The 19,852-nt window shown below is 37.2% G+C and overlaps 1 protein-coding gene across 8 annotated transcripts in view; it reads left to right on the forward strand.

Moving 5' to 3' along the window:
* The window catches only part of LOC131431042 (adenylate cyclase type 3), a 110,264-nt gene that overhangs the window by 68,163 nt on the left and 22,249 nt on the right, over window positions 1-19,852 (forward strand). For all 8 annotated transcript variants that reach the window (XM_058596480.1, XM_058596476.1, XM_058596475.1 and 5 more), the window contains 4 exons: window positions 13,641-13,752; window positions 15,797-15,924; window positions 16,068-16,226; window positions 16,394-16,532. In XM_058596480.1, the coding sequence (XP_058452463.1) occupies window positions 13,641-13,752; window positions 15,797-15,924; window positions 16,068-16,226; window positions 16,394-16,532 (538 nt within the window). The remainder of the gene's footprint in view (window positions 1-13,640; window positions 13,753-15,796; window positions 15,925-16,067; window positions 16,227-16,393; window positions 16,533-19,852) is intronic.

Consider the following 19,852-nt stretch of genomic DNA (forward strand, 5'->3'; position numbering starts at 1 on the left):
CAAGAAGCTTGCCAGCTGGCAAGTGTTCTTTGGCGAGACGCGCTATAGAATTCGTTGAAAGCAATCGGTCTCTCATAAATTTCACCCTCAATAGCACCACGTTTGGCTAAAATATCGGCTCTTTCATTGCCTGGAATGGAGCAATGAGCCGGAACCCAAACTATTGTGATTAGATAATTATTATTCAATATGTCGTTCAGACACTGTTTTATTTTACCCAAGAAAAACGGTTCATTTTTGCCAGCAGCGTTTGAGCGAATGGCTTCAATTGCACTCAGACTATCTGTGAAGAGGAAATAATGGTTTGGAGATAATGTGACGATTACATTCAAGCTATAATGAACTGCTGCTAACTCTGCTATATAAACAGATGCAGGTTCTTGAAGCTTGAATGAGGCCGAAACATTATTGTTGAACATACCAAACCCTGTCGCTTCTTCCATTCGCGATCCGTCCGTGTAAAACATTTTCTCAGAGTTAATATGCCTGAACTTACTTGAAAATATTTTTGGGATTTCCATAGAGCGTAGGTGGTCCGGGATTCCACGCACTTCGCGCTGCATGGATGTGTCGAAAAATAAAGTTGAGTCAGGTACATTTAGGAGGCTGACACGGATAGGAATATATCTTGAAGGGTTGATTTCCTGTGACATATGGTTAAAATATACTGTCATGAATTTTGTTTGAGATCGAAGCTCGACTAGTCGTTCGAAATTATTAATTACCATGGGATTCAGCACATCACATCTTATTAGCAGGCGTGATGAAAGCTCCCAAAATCGATCTTTTAATGGAAGAACTCCCGCCAGAACTTCAAGACTCATTGTATGTGTCGAATGCATGCAGCCTAAAGCAATTCGCAAACAACGGTACTGAATTCGCTCAAGTTTGATAATATGAGAATTTGCAGCGGAACGAAAACAAACGCATCCATATTCCATCACTGAAAGTATCGTTGTCTGATACAATTTTATTAGATCTTGCGGATGAGCACCCCACCAAGACCCTGTTATTGTTCGAAGAAAATTTACTCTTTGTTGGCATTTCGTTATCAGATACCTAATGTGTCCTCCCCACGTGCATTTGGAATCAAACCACACCCCGAGGTATTTGAAAGTCAAAACCTGTTCGATTATTCTTCCCATCATATGAAGCTGAAGTTGCGCGGGATCATGCTTTTTTGAAAAGACGACCAGCTCTGTTTTCTCCGCAGAGAATTCGATACCAAGATGAACAGCCCAAACGGACAATTTATCTAAGGTATCTTGCAATGGTTTTTGCAGATCAATAGCTTTGGATCCAGTAACTGAAACCACGCCATCATCTGCCAATTGTCTTAGTGTACATGGGGTTACTAGACAGCTGTCAATGTCATTCACGTAAAAATTATAGAGGAGCGGACTGAGGCATGAGCCTTGCGGGAGACCCATGTAGCTAATTCTGATTGTTGCCAAATCGCCATGTGAAAAATGCATGCGTTTCTCTGACAAAAGGTTGTGCAAATAATTATTTATAACCGCTGGGAGTCCATGTTGGTGGAGCTTGTCTGAAAGAACATCAATGGAAACTGAATCAAATGCTCCTTTAATGTCTAAAAATACAGATGCCATTTGTTGCTTTTGAGCGAAGGCAATTTGGATGTCAGACGAAAGTAATGCAAGGCAATCATTCGTCCCTTTATTTCTACGGAAGCCAAACTGAGTATCTGACAACAAACCGTTCGTCTCGACCCAAGTGTCGAGACGTCGTAGAATAATTTTTTCGAACAATTTTCTGATGCAGGACAACATCGCAATGGGTCTATATGAGTTGTGATTGGAAGCTGGTTTCCCCGGCTTTTGAATGGCGATAACTTTCACTTGTCTCCAGTCAGGTGGAACAATATTTTGCTCAAGAAACTTGTTGAACAATTCCAACAAACGTCTTTTTGCGAGGTCGGGCAGATTCTTCACCAAGTTGAATTTAATTCTGTCCAATCCAGGAGCGTTATTGTTACAAGACATGAGTGCTATGGAAAATTCCATCATTGAAAAGGGGCTATCAATGGAATCATCATTTGAAGAAGACTCCCTAACAATGCTATGCGTAGGAACGGAATCTGGACAAACTTTCCTCGCAAAATCAAATATCCATCGATTCGAGTACTCCTCACTCTCATTTCCTACGTTACGATTCCTCATTCGTCTGGCCGTATTCCAAAGAGTGCTCATTGAGGTTTCTCTTGACAAACCTTCCACAAAATGTCTCCAATAGCTGCATTTCTTAACCCGAAGTATGTTCTTGTACTTGGTTTCTAAAACCAAGAATTTTTCAAAATTCTGAGGAGTTCCTCCTCCTCGTTTTAAAAACGTCTTGAAAGCATTTTGTTTCGCGTGTTTAGCATCTGAGCACTCTTTGTCCCACCAAGGATTTGGAGGTCTTCTGTTAGACGATGGACCAAGAAATCGTTTGGTTTGGGCTTGTTCTGCGGCCTCCAGAATCGAACAAACGAGGAAGTCATATTCTTCAAGTGGGGGAAGCTCTTCCATTGAAGTTAAGACACTTGAAATATTACTTTGGTATTTAATCCAGTCAATATTTTTTGTCAAATCATATGGAATATTAACTGAATTAGCAATGCCTTTGTTACTGCTAATTGAGATGATGATTGGTAAATGATCGCTACCATGTAAATCAGGAAATACTTTCCAGGTGCAATCTAGTCGAATTGAAGTCGAACAAAGAGATAAATCTAATGCACTTGGACGTGCAGGAGGTCTTGGGATCCGTGTCATGCTACCCATATTTAGTACCGTCATGCTAAAATTGTCGCAAATATTATATATTAGAGATGATCTGCTATCATTGTAAACGGAACCCCACATCATTCCGTGCGAATTGAAATCTCCTAAAATCAAACGTGGAGCAGGAAGGGCTTCGACAATTTCATTAAGCTGTCGTTGTCCAACTTGAGCTCTTGGAGGAATATATACCGAAGCAATGCAAATGTCCTTTCCTTTAATGTTTATTTGACAAGCAACAACTTCTATACTAGAAGTCGAAGGAATGTTTAATCTATAAAAGGAATAACATTTCTTAATTCCTAAAAGCACTCCACCATACGGGGAGTCTCTGTCGAGACGTATAATGTTAAAGTCATTAAAATTTAAGGCTATGTTTGATGTAAGCCATGTTTCGCACAAAGCAAATACATCACATTTTTGACTATGCAACAAAACTTTAAATGAATCAAGTTTTGGCATGATGCTTCGACAATTCCACTGCAGGACAGTGATTGAATCATTTGCGGCGGATGATAAATTATCCATCAAATGATACAAAACCTGTAAGAGCTGGCCATTGAGCTGATAACTGTTTCAAAAAAGTTCTAGCTATTGGAAGGAATGCTGTTATGATGGTCTTTAGAGGTTCAGAAATATTGAATGCAGCGAAAATCCATTCTACAATTTCCGAAAATTTCAGTAATCCTGTTGGTGAATGTGAAATGGAGCCCACTGGATTATTGTCTTTTCTTGAGCTAGTTCCTGGATTGGTTTGTGAATTTGACAAACCAGGAGGCACAGTTTTTGGTTTTAAATTTGGCTTTTTAGCTTTAACACGGGGATCTTTTTTTGAAGGTATAATTTTAGGTGTCTTTTTTGGTATTTTGTGGTTTGTTAATCTCCTCTTAACAGACCCTTGAGGAGTGACAAACGAGGTATCTTCACTATTTCCGTCAGAGTCAGATTCCTCTGGCTCCGCAAGATTTGAAAAACCGTTTTCGGTTTCCAAAGGGGAGACATGTATGACCGTTTTGAGCATTTCTGCATATGTGCGCTTAGACCGTGCTTTTAAAGAAAGCTTCATTTTGTCTTTACGCAGCTTAAATGCAGCGCACACTGAAAGATCATCATGAGGGCTTTCCCCACAATAAACACATTTTTCAACATCTTTATCGCAAAGATTATCCTTATGAGGCCCTTGACATTTGATACATTTGGACTTATTACTACAGTAAGTAGCTGTATGTCCGAATTTTTTACAGTTCGTGCAATTCATAACATGCGGTACGAAAAGCCGAACAGGAAGACGAATTTTATCGATATAGACATGGCTAGGCAATGCAGATCCGGCAAATGTTACGCGAAACGAATCTGAGGGACGATAAGACTTTTTTCCATCGACAATAGATGCTGAGTACAATTGTTTGCACTCGAGTATCTTAACTCCCTCAAGCATGGAGTTTTTAAAACGGCCAACTCCATTTTTAAGTAAATCATCTGCTGTCAGACTTGCTTCAGTCACAACACCGTCAATTTCTACTTCCTTCGATGGAATGTAAACTCGATATTCAATAGCAAATAATTTACAGGTTACAATATCGTTTGCCTGTTTCAAGTCGTTAACTACAACTCGAATTTTATCTCTATTAACCTTACAGATTTCTTTAACTTCAGAGAAATGTGATGTCAAATCCTTTGTAATTTGCATCAAGTTTAAAATCTTTTCTTTTTTTCGAAGATAGACTATCCATGGCCCAGTGGTACCCTGTGGATAATGTTTAGCCCTCGGAGTATTTAAACTTTTACTAGTATCCGGAATCGGATTCGGATGATCTTCCATGAGATCATCCATTACATTAAATTTTTTTTGTAAATTAATAATACCAAAATAAAAACTTATGTTTAGTAAAATTTCAGATATAAGAAATAAAAAATAAATTAAATTAAATCTACCTTGTAGCTGATGTCTCTGTTCCTTTATCGTGAAGAACGACGTGAAGCTCTTCCAACGATTTCCAATTGGCAGTCTTTTGCTGTTTCCAATTGGCAGTCTTCTGTCGTTTACTGCTATCTCAGTTGCTCTGCCGTCGTTGTGAACACCACTGCACTTGCTGTACCTGACCCCAGGTACAGTGCTTTTGCTCTTGGTGGCGATCAAATGCGATGCTTGCAGTGTAGCACCTCGCGATATATGCCGTCTCTTTTGATCCTACGCAGCGTACAAATTCTGGTACCTGGTAGATCAGCACTGGGTTGCTTTAGCACCTCTGTGCCTTTGCACCCCTTCGTCTTCGCACCTTTATGCGATGGCACCTCTGTGACTCGTCACTTCTATGCTCTCGCACCTCTGTGTCTCTACACCTCTGTGCGTATGAACGGGATGGCCTTCGTTGCTAGCTTTCCAGTCGGGAAACGCCCCGAATATTGCGTTTGCTATGGGCAGTTTAACTACCTGAAGCTTAGAATTGTCTCGGTAGCAGCCGTTAACTCACGAGCCAGTACTATCGAAACACAACCTCTTCGCTTGAATGGTTTTTACTGAATGATTTTTTATGTTGACATTAACGTTCTTAAATACACAAGTCACGTATGTCTTTTCACAAGTTTTTTCAGAGTTAATCGCATTTGTGGCACATTATGTTTTCGAAAAAAAAGCAGCTAAAGCTCATCGATTAAAACATGTAAAGTGTTTCGTCGATGTAGTCGTATTCCAAAAAGCAATTCGCCAACATTTAAGAGCTATCCCATGGTAATTAATAATTTCGAACGACTAGTCGAGCTTCAATCTCAAACAAAATTCATGACAGTATATTTTAACCACATGTCACAGGAAATCAACCCATCAAGATATATTCCTATCCGTGTCAGCATCCTGAATGCCCCTGACTCAACTTTATTTTTCGATACATCCATGCAGCGCGAAGTGCGTGGAATCCCGGATCATCTACGCTCGACGGAAATTCCAAAAATATTTTCAAGTAAGTTCAGGCATATTGACTCTGAGAAAATGTTTTACACTTACGGATCGCGAATTGAAGAAGCGACAGGGTTTGGTATGTTCAACAATAATGTTTCGGCCTCATTCAGGCTTCAAGAACCTGCATCTGTTTACATAGAAGAGTTAGCAGCAGTTCATTATAGCTTGAGTGTAATCGTTACAGTATCTCCAAACCATTATTTCCTCTTCACAGATAGTCTGAGTGCAATTGAAGCCATTCGCTCAAACATGACTGGCAAGAATGAACCGTTTTTCTTGGGCAAAATAAAACAGTGCCTGAACGACATATTGAACAATAGTTATCGAATCACTATAGTCTGGGTCCCGGCTCATTGCTCCATTCCTGGCAATTAAAGAGCCGATATTTTAGCCAAATGTGGTGCTATTGAGAGTTAAATTCATAAGCGACCGATTGCTTTCAACGAATTATATAGCTCTTCTCGCCAAAGAACACTTTCTAGCTGGCAAGCTTCTTGGGATAGAGATGATCTGGGTCGGTGGATGCACTCAATTATTCCTAAAATATCGACAAAGGCATGGTTCAGGGGACTGAATATGAGTAGGGATTTCATTCGTATGATGTCCAGACTCATGTCCAATCACTACACGTTAGACGCACATCTCCTTCGAATTGGACTTTCCGAGACTAATCATTGTGCTTGTTGAGTAGGTTATCGGGATATTGGTCATGTCGTTTGGACATGCGTGGAGTATCTTGATGTCAGATCTCAACTAATAAATTCTTTGCGTACACAAGGTAGACTATCCAATGTCCCAGTTCGAGACATTCTTGCTTGTCGTGACCTTCCATACATGAAACTTCTTTATCATTTCATAAAGAAAATTGGAGTTTCAATTTAATAAAGGACCCTTTTAAGACTTAGTTCTGATTCCAGCTGCGACCATGTGTTCAACCAATAGCTAAATTAGAATATAAATTATGTAATGATACAAACAAACTCGAAATAGTTTATGAAATTATCAACAAAATGTCTGAAAATAACAGCTTATTTTATTATTTATAGAAGTTAATCGTTTGGTTCAAATAATATTTCCGAGATAGATATTTCTTCAGATGATATTTAAGTATTAAGAGGAATATGTTTTAATAAATTTAAATCGTTGTGACTATTTTAGAAATATATTAGGATAAGAATTTTATGTAAAAGTGATGCTACGGCGAAGAAAAACTTATGTAAACTGCCTTAAGAAATAAACGTTTTTATGAAAAAACGTGATTAATCCACCTAGCAGTGAGATGATACCTTTTTTTATCAATACGCATGTGTTTTTGCATGGATATTCTTAGGTGTTTTAGTTCTCATGACATTATTTTAATTATCGTCGTTTTAAACGGCAAATTGAGATTTTAATCACTCATTACATTTTTATACTAATCACCCCGTATCTCCTAAACCGGAAGTCGGATCTGACTAAAAAGTAAATGTTTTATAGGATTTCAAGACCTCTCATTTGAATCATTGATGTTTCTTAGATTTTATTTGAATCTTAGGTCGGTTCAACCATCTACGAGAAAAATTAATTGCATTATTCTAATTTCGTTTCACATATCATCATGTGGTTCCGCAATCAGAAATCGGATCCAAACGTAATTCAGGAACCTTGTTTGGGAGTATACGACTTTTCATATGAATCTGAGTTTGTAGAAAACGGTTTAACCATCTCCGAGAATATTGAGTGAAATTATTTGTCACACACGCATTTGCTGATCTCGACGAACTGAGTCGTATGGTATATGGAAGTCATGTTCTTCCAGCATTTATTGCTGTAAATAGTTTAAATCAATATAATTATGGAATTACTTCCAACTCGATAATGCTGGTATCATCTGGTTTACATATGCCATATTCGAAAGATTATGTTGCCAAAAATGAACCGTGCTAAAATTGATCCGAGGCAAATTGTCATAAAAAGGATGCTGTACACAGTCTTTTTGGTACTTAGAAACAATTATATGTAACAGTATAAAAGATCGTGTTTCATGTTGCTCCCAAGCATTGCTTTTTCATACAGCGCTCAAAATTCCTTCTACTGGAATAAGGCTTACACAAAAATATCGATATCTCCGTTAAAAATGGACGGATTTTAACAATCTATGGCTTGTTGGATAGGTATTACCGAGCGAAATCTAAGTCTGAAAACATATTCTGTTTTCAAGGTCAAATGTGACAGATACTGTCAAAAAACTGAAAATTTTGACATAAAACTTCGTATAACTCAAAAAGTAAACATCCGATCTCAAAACCATTCAATAGCGTTCTGGGTGACGGGGAGACCTTTCATTTGCGACTAGTTTGATCAAAATCGGTCCAGCCATCTCTGAGATCTCGACCTCTTAGTTGACAACACACATACAGACACACACACATACACACACACACACAGACATTTGCTCAGTTCGTCGAGCTGAATCGATTGGTATATGACATTCGGCCCTCCGGGCCTCGGAAAATTTTTCGAAAGTTTGAGCGAATTCTATACCTATTTTTTATATATATAAAAAAAGGTAAAAAAAAAACACGACACGATAACACGCTGTCTCATACCGCTAAACTTGTGAGGGGAACATTAAAATAACTCAATTGGGAAATATAATCACTCCCACCTTACTCTCCATACCTTGCCCCGTCTAACTGTTGCCTTTAAGTATGGGTAGGACACTCGATTGCTGAGCCGAGCATCACTAGTTTTGAAAACTTCCATTTTTCACTCGTCGAATGATATGCCTTGAAAGAAAAGTTTTTTTTTTGGATCATTTCCAAAATTTGCGAAAGATGGGCAAAATGTTAGGAATTTTTTATAAAAACAAATTCAGACTTTTCCCAAATTTATGCGTTATTTTATTAGAAAATTTCAATTAAAACCTCTGGTAATACAAAAAGTGAAAATGGCGAACAGAAAAGATAATATGATAATTTATGGTAGAACAAGTGCAAAAACCAGAGAAAGAATAATGTTATTATATATTATCTGAATGTGTTTCATTGAGCGACAGCGTAAAGAGTAGCTGAATCCAAACTGTAACTTCTTCAAATTTTCAAAACCTACTGGCTGGTGACAACAAAAACTCATTTCTGCTGTACTGGTTCCCCATTTTCGGTTCCGGAAGCACCTGAAATAGTGATGGACAAAAATCCCGTAATGAAACTTACGTAGATTTGTCAAATATGACAGAAACGATTTTTGCGAATTGTAATTTAATTATTGATTCCGAATCACTTCGATTATTGAAAAATTTTGTTTTTACTCTCTGTTCCAAAATTACAGTGCGATGAGAGCTAAAAATTTGAAACCGTCATACAAGTTACGAAGCAAAATGGGTTCGAAACCGTCGAATCATTTACATTAATTTTTTACTGATCAACATCAGCTGGTCGCATTGAAAATGAATCCTTCCAATCCCTGTTAGGACATCGCCAACGGACATTCAAGACCTCATGACGCGAGAGTCGGTAGTCAGCGAAATGCAGTTAAGATAAACTGCAGTTTTGTGGTTTGGAATGTGGCCAAGGAGAATGTGCAAAGTTCGATGGAAGAGATTCAACGATGCAATTCGTATACAGGGTCCGCCATGTAACATTTTTTTTGAACTAGCGGTTATTTCGGCATTGGTAACCTTAATGTCACTTCTGATTTGACAGAAACTTAGTTTTATCCTTCCGCTTAACGAAAATGGTTGTGTATACGCTTGAGAAACGCGTGAAAATAGTGCAGTTTTACTTTGAAGAAGACGCCGATTTTTGCCAAAATATCATCTTCTCGGATGAGGCACATTTTCATCTCGGCGAGTATGTTAAAAAGCAAAATTGTCGCGTCTGGGGGGCGGAAAACCCGCACGTTATCATGGAGAAGCCGATGCATCCACAGAGAGTGACGGTTTGGTGCGGATTTTGGTCTGGCGGCATCATTGGGCCATTTTTCTTCGAAAATGAATGCTACCGCGCAATTGATTAGCGATTGGTTCTTCCCGTTACTTGAAAAGGACAAATTTTACACCATTTGGTTCCAACAAGCCGGCGCTCCGTGCCACACAGCCAACGCTACGATCGATCTTCTGCGCACAGTCTTCGAAAATCGAATTATCAGTCGAAATTCGGATGTCGTTTTGCCGTCTTTGTAGGGCTGTCAAAGATAGGTGTTATGTGGACAAGCCAGAGAGAATTCAAGCCTTGAAGGACAACATTCGTGCAGCCATAGCTGAAATAAAGCAGCATATAAACGAAAATATACTAAAAAACTGGACCAACCGTATGGCGTACTGCAAGGCCAGCCGAGGCAGCCATTTGAATGAAATTATATTCCACAATTAACCGGAAGGATTGTACTTTAATATGAAAAAATAAATTTTGAAATCGGATGAACAGTTTATGTTTTATTGCATGCTTAAAAAAATGTACTTTTTACTCTTTGTTGTGTATAAATGGTACTTGAAAAAGAACCTTGATCTTTATTCTTGTTTAACAAATTTTTGACCGTAACACCCTTCACTGATTTAGCTTACTGACCTTTTGCAATTCACATCAAATTTGCAGCAATGCTCAACACGCTTGATTGAAATGATATGATATCGATTTTGATTTATGATATCGATTTCAAGATATTAAGGGTCTGTCATCTCTCAGGAAAGAAAACCTTCCTGGCTGTACGTCTCCCAAAACTCATGTGTTTATTTGAATGTATGTTTGCAATAATCGGTTCAGCTATATTCGTGGCAAAAGGAGCTAAACATAAAGTATTATATACTTATTATTATTCTTCCGCTACGTTTCCAAGTCTTTAACGAATTAAAATTAAATTAATTCAATTAACAATTTTTGTTTCGAAAAGCTGATCGTTTCTTCAACGGTACAATTAGCATACAAAAAGTGCGATAAAGGGGAAATATTCAAGTACTTATTTTTCTACCGTGTCTTGAAAAATAGGACAGCGGGGTGAACTGTCTTGATGAAAGGCCAACACGATAACTTTACGACAGCATCAATGTTGATGGCGAAAAGATGAGAAACTCTGAAATCAACGAAGACTGTTTGCAAGTGCGAGAAACAAGGCCTGAAGGAATGTCGTTACGATTACAAAATGTTTACCTTGTACTTGAATGGTTGCGACGAATCGCATGCAGCTCTGATGGAACGCTGATATAGCTGTAATAGCTTGAATAGTTCCTGGAATGTTTCATTTTCCTATAGAGATAACCCAAGAAGGTAACTATTGAAATTTGTTTTTGTTTGCTACTATTCCGCCCTGGAAGGATTCTTAGGATTAGTAGGATTGTAGCAATGATCATGCAATTGTCGTGAACACTCATGAATTGGAAATGAAGTCTGTTGAATCGAGAAACCAAGTTCGGCACCAAACCATAACCTTGATTTTTCTTTTCTTATTTGAAATTTACTGCGAGGATTGACATCAGATATTCCATGGTTTTACCTTTTTTATCTATATAAAAAATAGGTATAGAATTCGCTCAAACTTTCGAAAAATTTTCCGAGGCCCGGAGGGCCGAATGTCATATACAAATCGATTCAGCTCGACGAACTGAGCAAATGTCTGTGTGTGTGTGTCTGTATGTGTGTTGTCAACTAAGAGGTCGAGATCTCAGAGATGGCTGGACCGATTTTGATCAAACTAGTCGCAAATGAAAGGTCTTCCCGTTACCCAGAACGCTATTGAATGGTTTTGAGATCGGATGTTTACTTTTTGAGTTATACGAAGTTTTATGTCAAAATTAGCTATCCAACAAGCCATAGTTTGTTCAAATCCGTCCATTTTTAACGGAGATATCAATATTTTTGTGTAAACGACTTTTCCCCTTATTCCAGCAGTAAAAGTTTTGAGCACTGTATGACAAAGAAATGCTTGGGAGCAACGGAAAACACGATTTTTATACTGTGACATACAATTGTTTCTAAGTGCCCAAAAGACTGTGTACAGCATCCTTTTTCATGACAATTTGCCTTGGACCGATTTTAGCACGGTTCGTTTTTGGCAACATAATCGTTCGAATATGGCATTTATAAACCAGATGATATCAGCATTTTCGAGTTGAAAGTAATTCCATAATTATATTGATTTAAACTACTTACAGCAATAAAAGCTGGAAGAACTCAGTTCGTCGAGATCAGAAAATGCGTGTGTGACAAATAATTTCACTCAATTTTTTCGGAGATGGCTTAACTGTTTTCTACAAACTCAGATTCATATGAAAACTAGTATACTTCCAAATTTGGATCCGACTTCTGATTTCGGAACCACAGGATGACATGTGAAACGAAATTAAAATAATGCAATTCATTTTTCTCGTAGATGGCTGAACCGATATAAGATTCAAATGAAATCTAAGAATCATCTATGATTCAAATGAGAGGTCTTAAAATCCTATAAAAATTAGTCAGATCCGATTTCTGGTTTAGGAGATACAGGGTGATTAGTATAAAAATGTCCATTTCACATAAATTAATAAGGTTTATCGGGTTTGCAAATTTGAATAGTCGATTACCAAATAAATTTATTTCAGTTTAAGCGGTATTCTTTTTTGGATTCGGAATGTACCCCCAAATTTTAATTCGCACTACAATTTCTCAAAGATGTCTACACACTCCTCAGGTGAATTTATCTGATTTCGGCTACGCTGGTCTTAGAACTCCGGATCCAGTTTCGAAACGTTTCTCAAAGTTTAATCATTTTTTCAAAAAGGCCAAATCGAACTTCAAAAACAAAAATTCAAATTAAAGGACTTAAGGTCCCGTACAAAATTGGTGAATTTTATCCGATTCTGGAATTACAGATGATGAATTTTTAAAATTCATGCCGATATAGAAGATGTAAATTGTTTGGCGTATTAATTTATGGCCATTCGAATCATTTTGGGTTATGCTAGTTCCTGAATACCAGCTCTGGAAGTACCATAAATAATGACGAAAAACTCTAAAGTGGAACTTACTTCGACATCTCATGGAATGTTCAATCGAATGTCACACGTTAAGCAATCTTAACAATCTTAAATTCGATACGATTTGCAGATTCGAAATTACAGGGTAATGAGTGATTAAAATCTCAATTTACCGTTTGAAACGACGATAATTAAAATAATGTCATGAGAACTAAAACACCTAAGAATATCCATGCAAAAAAACACATGCGGATTGATAAAAAAGGTATCATCTCACTGCTAGGTGGATTAATCACGTTTTTTAAACAAAATCTGGAAGGATGCATTTTTTTTATTTTTTCTGTGGGAATTCAAATCATTCTATGGCTTATTTTGCATTCTAGGAAAATGTCTACACTTTCAACAACAGTAGATTAAAATCAAGCAAGCTCATAGGTTAAATGATTCGTTTAGTCAAGAATCAAAATCATCAAAGCAATTTATGTTCTTCAAAAGTATAGATGAGCGAGAGTAAAATTTAAAACGAACATTCCTCGTATTAATAAATTAACTCTCCATTGTGTTTCACGAAGATTTTTTTACATGACAGTGACGTTGAGATGCTTCATGGTGTTCCAAAACGATAACAGAATAATTTCACGGTGAAAATGTAATAGCAAAGTGCAAAACTCCCAGCTCACCGAGTCAAAACATAGAATAAGCTTTCACCGATGAAAATGTTTTACTGACCTCAGTAGGTGGTGTGTCAAAACACCAATGTTTGAGTGGGATACCAGAAAACATCATTTGTTCCAGTGATATGCGCAACAAACAAATTTTATTACATAAAATTGCAAAGTGAATTTTTCCATCAAATAAGTACGCTGTCAATATTGTGAGCCAGGCGATGGCAAAAGCTTTTAAAGAACCGAGCAATAACGTTGTCTAGCGAATTAACCTGGTGCTCTTCTCATTTCCTTCTATTTCACAGTATTCTGTATGCGGACATTGTCGGTTTCACGGCTATCTCATCCACCTACTCTGCCCAGGATTTGGTAAAAATTTTGAATGAACTTTTTGCGCGCTTCGATCGCCTAGCGGAGGTAAGTTGATGTTAGCAATGGCTAAATGATATAAAACTGTTTAATTTCATGCGACATTTGATTCCTCTCCAAGTATTGGTTATATAGAGTTTTAGGTTTGCACACTGCTGCTACATTGGTGTAAGCCATAGAAGAATACCACGATTTATTCCGAATTTCTGTCATTGCTACTGCCTGTGTATCTTCGTAGTAGTACAAGCAGAACCGTCAAGAGCATTTTCGGACCCAAGGGAATGTAATATTATGGACTACCCAGGTAACCAGTAAGCACTAATAATGGCAGTAAAATTGCTTTCTATGAACACCAAAAATTCGTATAGCTGTATATCTACCATCTGAAAGCTCACCTGTTGTAAAACAACCAGAATTCAGCTTTCAAAATGGTCATCTGTCATAAATAAGCATTACCTATAAATAGTCATATATTTTGCCAAAGTCGACTCTGATTCAGTCGCAAGAGCGCCATAATGCAGCATGAGTAAGTGATTATTGGTTACCTGGGTATACATGAGAAGTTTCTTAAGAATGATGGGCATTAGGATATCATCGAATTAGAAGGTTTCCAAATACGTCAACTTAACAAAGAAGTTCACATGCCAAGTGTGTTTTTATTTTTAATATTTGTTTATTATGAAAAAAATAAGAAACAATTTTAAATCTTTTAATTTTCGGGACCCTTAAAAAAACAGTAGGAAGATTCTACCCTTTCCCTTCTTCCTCTCGGTGGCCCAGTATACAAGCACAACCAATTATACCGTGTTCGTTTGTTGCTCTGCAATACTAATACCAATGCCGTAACGCAAAAAATTAAGGCGGTCCATCTTCAAGAAAAATCATTTGTTTTATTGATTTAAACGGTAGATATATTATCTAAGATCACAATTATAAAGTTTAGAAGTCGTACTTCGCGTTCCTTAAAATATATAGTTCATTGAATTCAATCGCGCTCAACCATTCTTTTATAGAGCCTAAATCTCGAAGAGCGTTTTCTCGAAACCAAGTGTTTAGATCCCGTTCATGGCATTTGGTTCAGTTGAAGCAGAGCTATTGCACCTAAAATGACAGTATGTTTGCGTTGTCAGAACAAAAATGAGCAATAAACAAATAGCCAATATTAAGCTTTATTTTAAACTTGGTAAAACATTTAATGAAACGTTTCGATTGATGCAACAAGTTTATGGAGACTTGTTTACTATTGGTACCCTCGTATCGGTCAGGCGAAGTTCGTAATTACTCCAGAGAACATCGAAAAAGTGTGCAGGAAATGGACCTTAAAAATCGTCAATCGAAAAGTTTAGTTGAACAAATCAGTGTATCGATGCGAAATAAGACCATATCTCTCTTAAAAATAAACCATTCGTTGTTCTTATTTTGAAAATGTTCTGTCTACTTTGAGGTAGACTGTATATGTTCATTTTGCTAAACCAGTAATCCATACGTTTTCTAATGACGTCTTCATAACTGTCGATTGTATCATAAATTACGTGTCGGCTCTATCACAGGCAGGATTTATCTAACCAGGGACGCAAGATGAGTGAAAAAGCACGTTTCCATTACAATAATAAGCTACCAACTGTGATAATCATATTTCGCTTTTTGCTAGCATTCTGTTATACTCACGTTCCTCTGTGAACAGTCGAATCCATAGTTGTTTTGCTGATATAACTTCTCTTCGTTCCTACTAAGCAATAGATCGAAAAAACAAGAGCTCTAAATAAATATTCACTTTTTGTTGTGTGTTCCATTTATGATTTAATTTTTCGTTGCGTGGATGATGAAATTGAATTTCTTTACTTTGAGTTGAAGTTGAAGCGGAAATGAAAATCTTTCGTTCTGTCATCTTTCGATTTGATATGAATGACGGTTTCATAGTACACGGAAATCTTGGCAACAGTTTACCAAACTTTTAATCGATACTCAAACGCGATAAAGTAGAACTGAGAATAAAACATTGAAAAATATTGTTCAAATGGAACACAGCTCCCAGAAGTTTGTATTCGTTCAAATCACAATCATTCACAAAAATTTCTTCCCTTGTCCGCAGAAATACCAACAATTGAGGATAAAAATCCTAGGCGACTGTTACTACTGTATCAGTGGCGCCCCCGTGGAGCGACCGGATCACGCCGTTCTTTGCGTCCACATGGGTCTGTCCATGGTGAAAGCCATCAAGTAAGTATAATTGGTTTTGCTTGAACCAGGGCAACGCCAAAAAATAACATAGTTCCAACAAGCTCGATCCATAGAACCGATTGCTGCTAATTAGAAGGTATACACAGGATGGTAACCATTTCATTTTCCCGTTTTCCTTTCAGATACGTGCAACAGAAAACCAACTCTCCGGTCGATATGCGGGTGGGCATCCACACGGGAGCCGTCCTGGCGGGGATCCTCGGTCAGCGTCAGTGGCAGTTTGATGTGTACTCGAAGGACGTCGAACTGGCCAACAAGATGGAATCGAGCGGGAAGGCTGGGTAGGTGTTTAATGAGCTCGGCGAAAACAAAATTAAGGAATTATAAAGCAAATTTCTTCTCCTCTTAACCTATGTGCCGTTCTGTTTCCTATTTCTCATTATCGCATTTATTCTGGGAACGACGCACTATGATGGATCTGAAATATGAAAATGTTTCTCCCGTCCAGCCGAGTTCACTTGTCAGAGAAAACGTTCAGTTTCCTAAACGGAGAGTTCGAAGTGGAACCAGCCTACGGAGAGAAACGCGAAGAGGCACTGCGGATAGCAGGTCTCAAAACCTATTTTATCACTAAAGTAGTGAAACCGGTGAGTAAGGGTTGATGGGCTAGTTACTGGTTGGAAAGACGGCTAGGGATGTCACATTGGTAGACCTCATAAATATGCTGAACATTGATTGAACGCAACAATTCATTCCAAACAAAGAAATGTAAATCGACACTAGCATGCTTATCGAAGAAATAACAACTTGTACATCACTAATCATTTTAGTGTAATCAGCAATCGATCGGTTTCATTATATTCATAGCCGAAACAAACCTTCACCATCATGAGTGGTTGAGGGGCGATTAAATTACTTATCTGCTTCCATCATTATAGTTGCTGATAGCGTTTCCTTTTGCTACTCTTTCTAGTGTTGATTTGATTTGGGAAGATTCAGTTTTCCAAAACCAAAGCTTACAGCTTAGGTATCTGTTGTTCGATGGAAGGAAAGAGCTACCGAGATATAGCCTGATGCAGTGTAATCTGTTTGTGTCGCTTCTGAAAATTTAGCAAACCAGATAAACCAATTCCAATTGAGAAGATTATATCGATTGAGCAAATTACCCTCAACGTTCAAAATACATTTCTTGGTAAAATTGGTGATTATATTACGTTGGTAGATCTTGTAGCTATTGTGGATGATGTCTGCACACGGAACGACCGAAATTAGCTCTGCGCCTAATTCGTATTACTGTTTTTGAATTAGTTGATTTTAACAGCAAAATTTACAAAATAACTATAAAATTAGTTAAAATTGAGAATTTACTTTGCTGAAAAAAACTCTTATTTTTAGAGAATGTGTTTAGTTGGCGAACATTCTGGACACAAACCAGCAATATTTCAATCCAACACGAAAGTCTCATTGACAACTAATTTCGTTATTAAAATCAGAAAATTTGTTTCTATTTATCTATAACCGTCATTACTGAAGGACAGCACAAAGAAAACAAAAATGAAATTGGTTTTATTAATTTGTTTATTAGCCAAAAACTCATGAGAAGTGTCAAAGCAAAACAATCCATTAAAAAGCTAAAAGGGACAGTCCTGTTGAAACTGCTTGCAAATTGTTTAGATGTTTTTCGCATGTGTTATATAAATTTCTAAACCGATATGTAAAAATGACGTAAACTGTTGGTGGAATGTTGCACTCTAATTGTATATGTCAAATGTATCTTCCAACCTTCCGGGCTACGCCGTCCGGTGTACTACTTGTATTCGGTTTTTGTTTTCCGAGTGCTCAAAGTTTTCAGTGAGAGAGTCGATTTCGCGAAGTCGAATGAAGAAAACAGCGATTCAGGAGAAAAATTTTCAAAAAAAAGTTTATGTTTCGCTTATGTCTTTTTCTCCAATACAACATCGTATTTATACCTGGCAATATAGAAAAGATAACCGCGACTGAAATTTTTTTCGGTAGTAGTGGCTAGTAGTCATTACGGTGTTAACGTTTTTTCGGTGACAGAGCGCCATATAGCTGCAAATTGTAGAAACCAATTCAACCATTTATGTTGGTTGAAAACGACGTTTTATTTCTCTAATTCAACTAAAAAATTAGTTGAATGGATATGAAGTGTGCTTTAGCTAAGAAATGACAGCACGTTTAATTGGTGAATTCAACTAAAAAAATAGCCATTTCAACAAATATTTTATTATTATTATTAAGGGAACTAGAATTAGAAAATCTAAATTACCAAAAGTGAGATTTTTTTTAGTTGTCTCAAAAAATAACTAACTAAAATCAGACATTCAACTAATTTTTTCGCCAAAATGCTGATTTCGGTTTTTCCGTGTGTGGAACATTCTCTCACGTATACTTTCGTTCACAATACTGATACTGAGTTCATAAAATTTGGATCGTTCCCTAAGGGTCAAGCTACAACCTTAGGCAAACTGCCATTTTTAAAAATACAGAGACAATTTTCTCTTTTTATTTTCGTTGAATGAAAAAAAAATATAAGAGAAAGGCAAAAAGAAACAAAAGTTCATTTAATACATCATTATAGTAAGAATGTTTTTCACGACTAGTCATTGAGCAGCAACGAAAGACACTTCTGCGGTTATCTATATTACAATGCTTGTTTTCCTAAGATTCTAAATCGTACCATAATGACGGTGAAAATGGAATGCCATCTGCATATTATTTTTCTGCTCTTGTCAGTTAACAGAATTTACCTGAATAAATCTTATTTTGAATAGCTTCAACTACTTTCCAAAAATAAAGGAGCTAACTAGGCCGTGAAAGGGAATTTGTTGGTGATGTCATAATCAGTTGCATATATCAAATTCATTTGCTGTACCACGGAAGGCTTTTGAAAGAAATAGGGTAACGAATGTATGTTGGTTACTCTCACGACGTAAAATACACTGGTGGCGTGATAAGACAGTTTTGGTTGTGTTGGTAATTTTCTCACGAAATTAAGTATGGCGCGCCGGGATTCAAGCATGTAAACATAAACAAACGACCATTTCAGATCGGGATTTCACTTCTAAGTTACTCCAGTTGTCGCGCAGCCTGGCGAATCTTTGGCACTAATTGAAAATCTGGACATTTTTTCTTCAAGGGCTTGTAAGGTAACGTCGAAATATAGAAAATTTTACACATATCCGATTCTGTTCATTTCGTTGGAGGAAAGATTTGGTGGATCGCACTGTGGTATCTATTACAGTTATTATGAATAATGGAGTGATTGTGCTGTGGGTGGCATTGAAACATCCCGGAACAAAACACCGCATTTAACTGTCAATATTTACGCAAACAGAACCAACTCTAAATATTTTCATGAAAGCAACTCCCGGAACGTCATTTGTTTATGTTTTTTCTTCTTCACGTCTCTCTGTTATTCCAAAATAAAATGACAACCGCACTAACACATAGAAAAACGTGATCACCAGGGTATTTTACATCGTGGGTTACTCTATACGTCCCAAGACACACTTGTCTCTCTGCGGTTTACTGGAAAAAGATGTATTCATGCACTGAGCCAAATTTTCACTTCCACGTTATATGATATTCTAATGTGTTTGCACTATTGGCATTTCCAATTATAGCCACCACCGAAAAAACCTATTGTTCAAAACAAGGAATATAAAAAAAACATAATCGTTGATGACACAATATAAATATAATTATTTACCAACTTTGTACAAACATAATCCATGGCACTCTTAGTCCATGGCTTTCTGTTTTCGACCCAATTTTCCAGAACTGATTCGAATGGAAGTAAGAAAGAAAATAAAGGACAATTTCTGATCTTTGGAAAAGAGTCAATGTTCATTGCTCATTTCTATCGAATTCATTTTTTCAATCAGCAGTAGCAGAGAAAACTGTTTTTACGTTTTTCAACATTGGCTATTTCCCTAAGGTTGTA

The sequence above is a fragment of the Malaya genurostris genome, chromosome 2 (genome assembly GCF_030247185.1).
Source record: "Malaya genurostris strain Urasoe2022 chromosome 2, Malgen_1.1, whole genome shotgun sequence".
Lineage (NCBI taxonomy): Eukaryota > Metazoa > Arthropoda > Insecta > Diptera > Culicidae > Malaya > Malaya genurostris.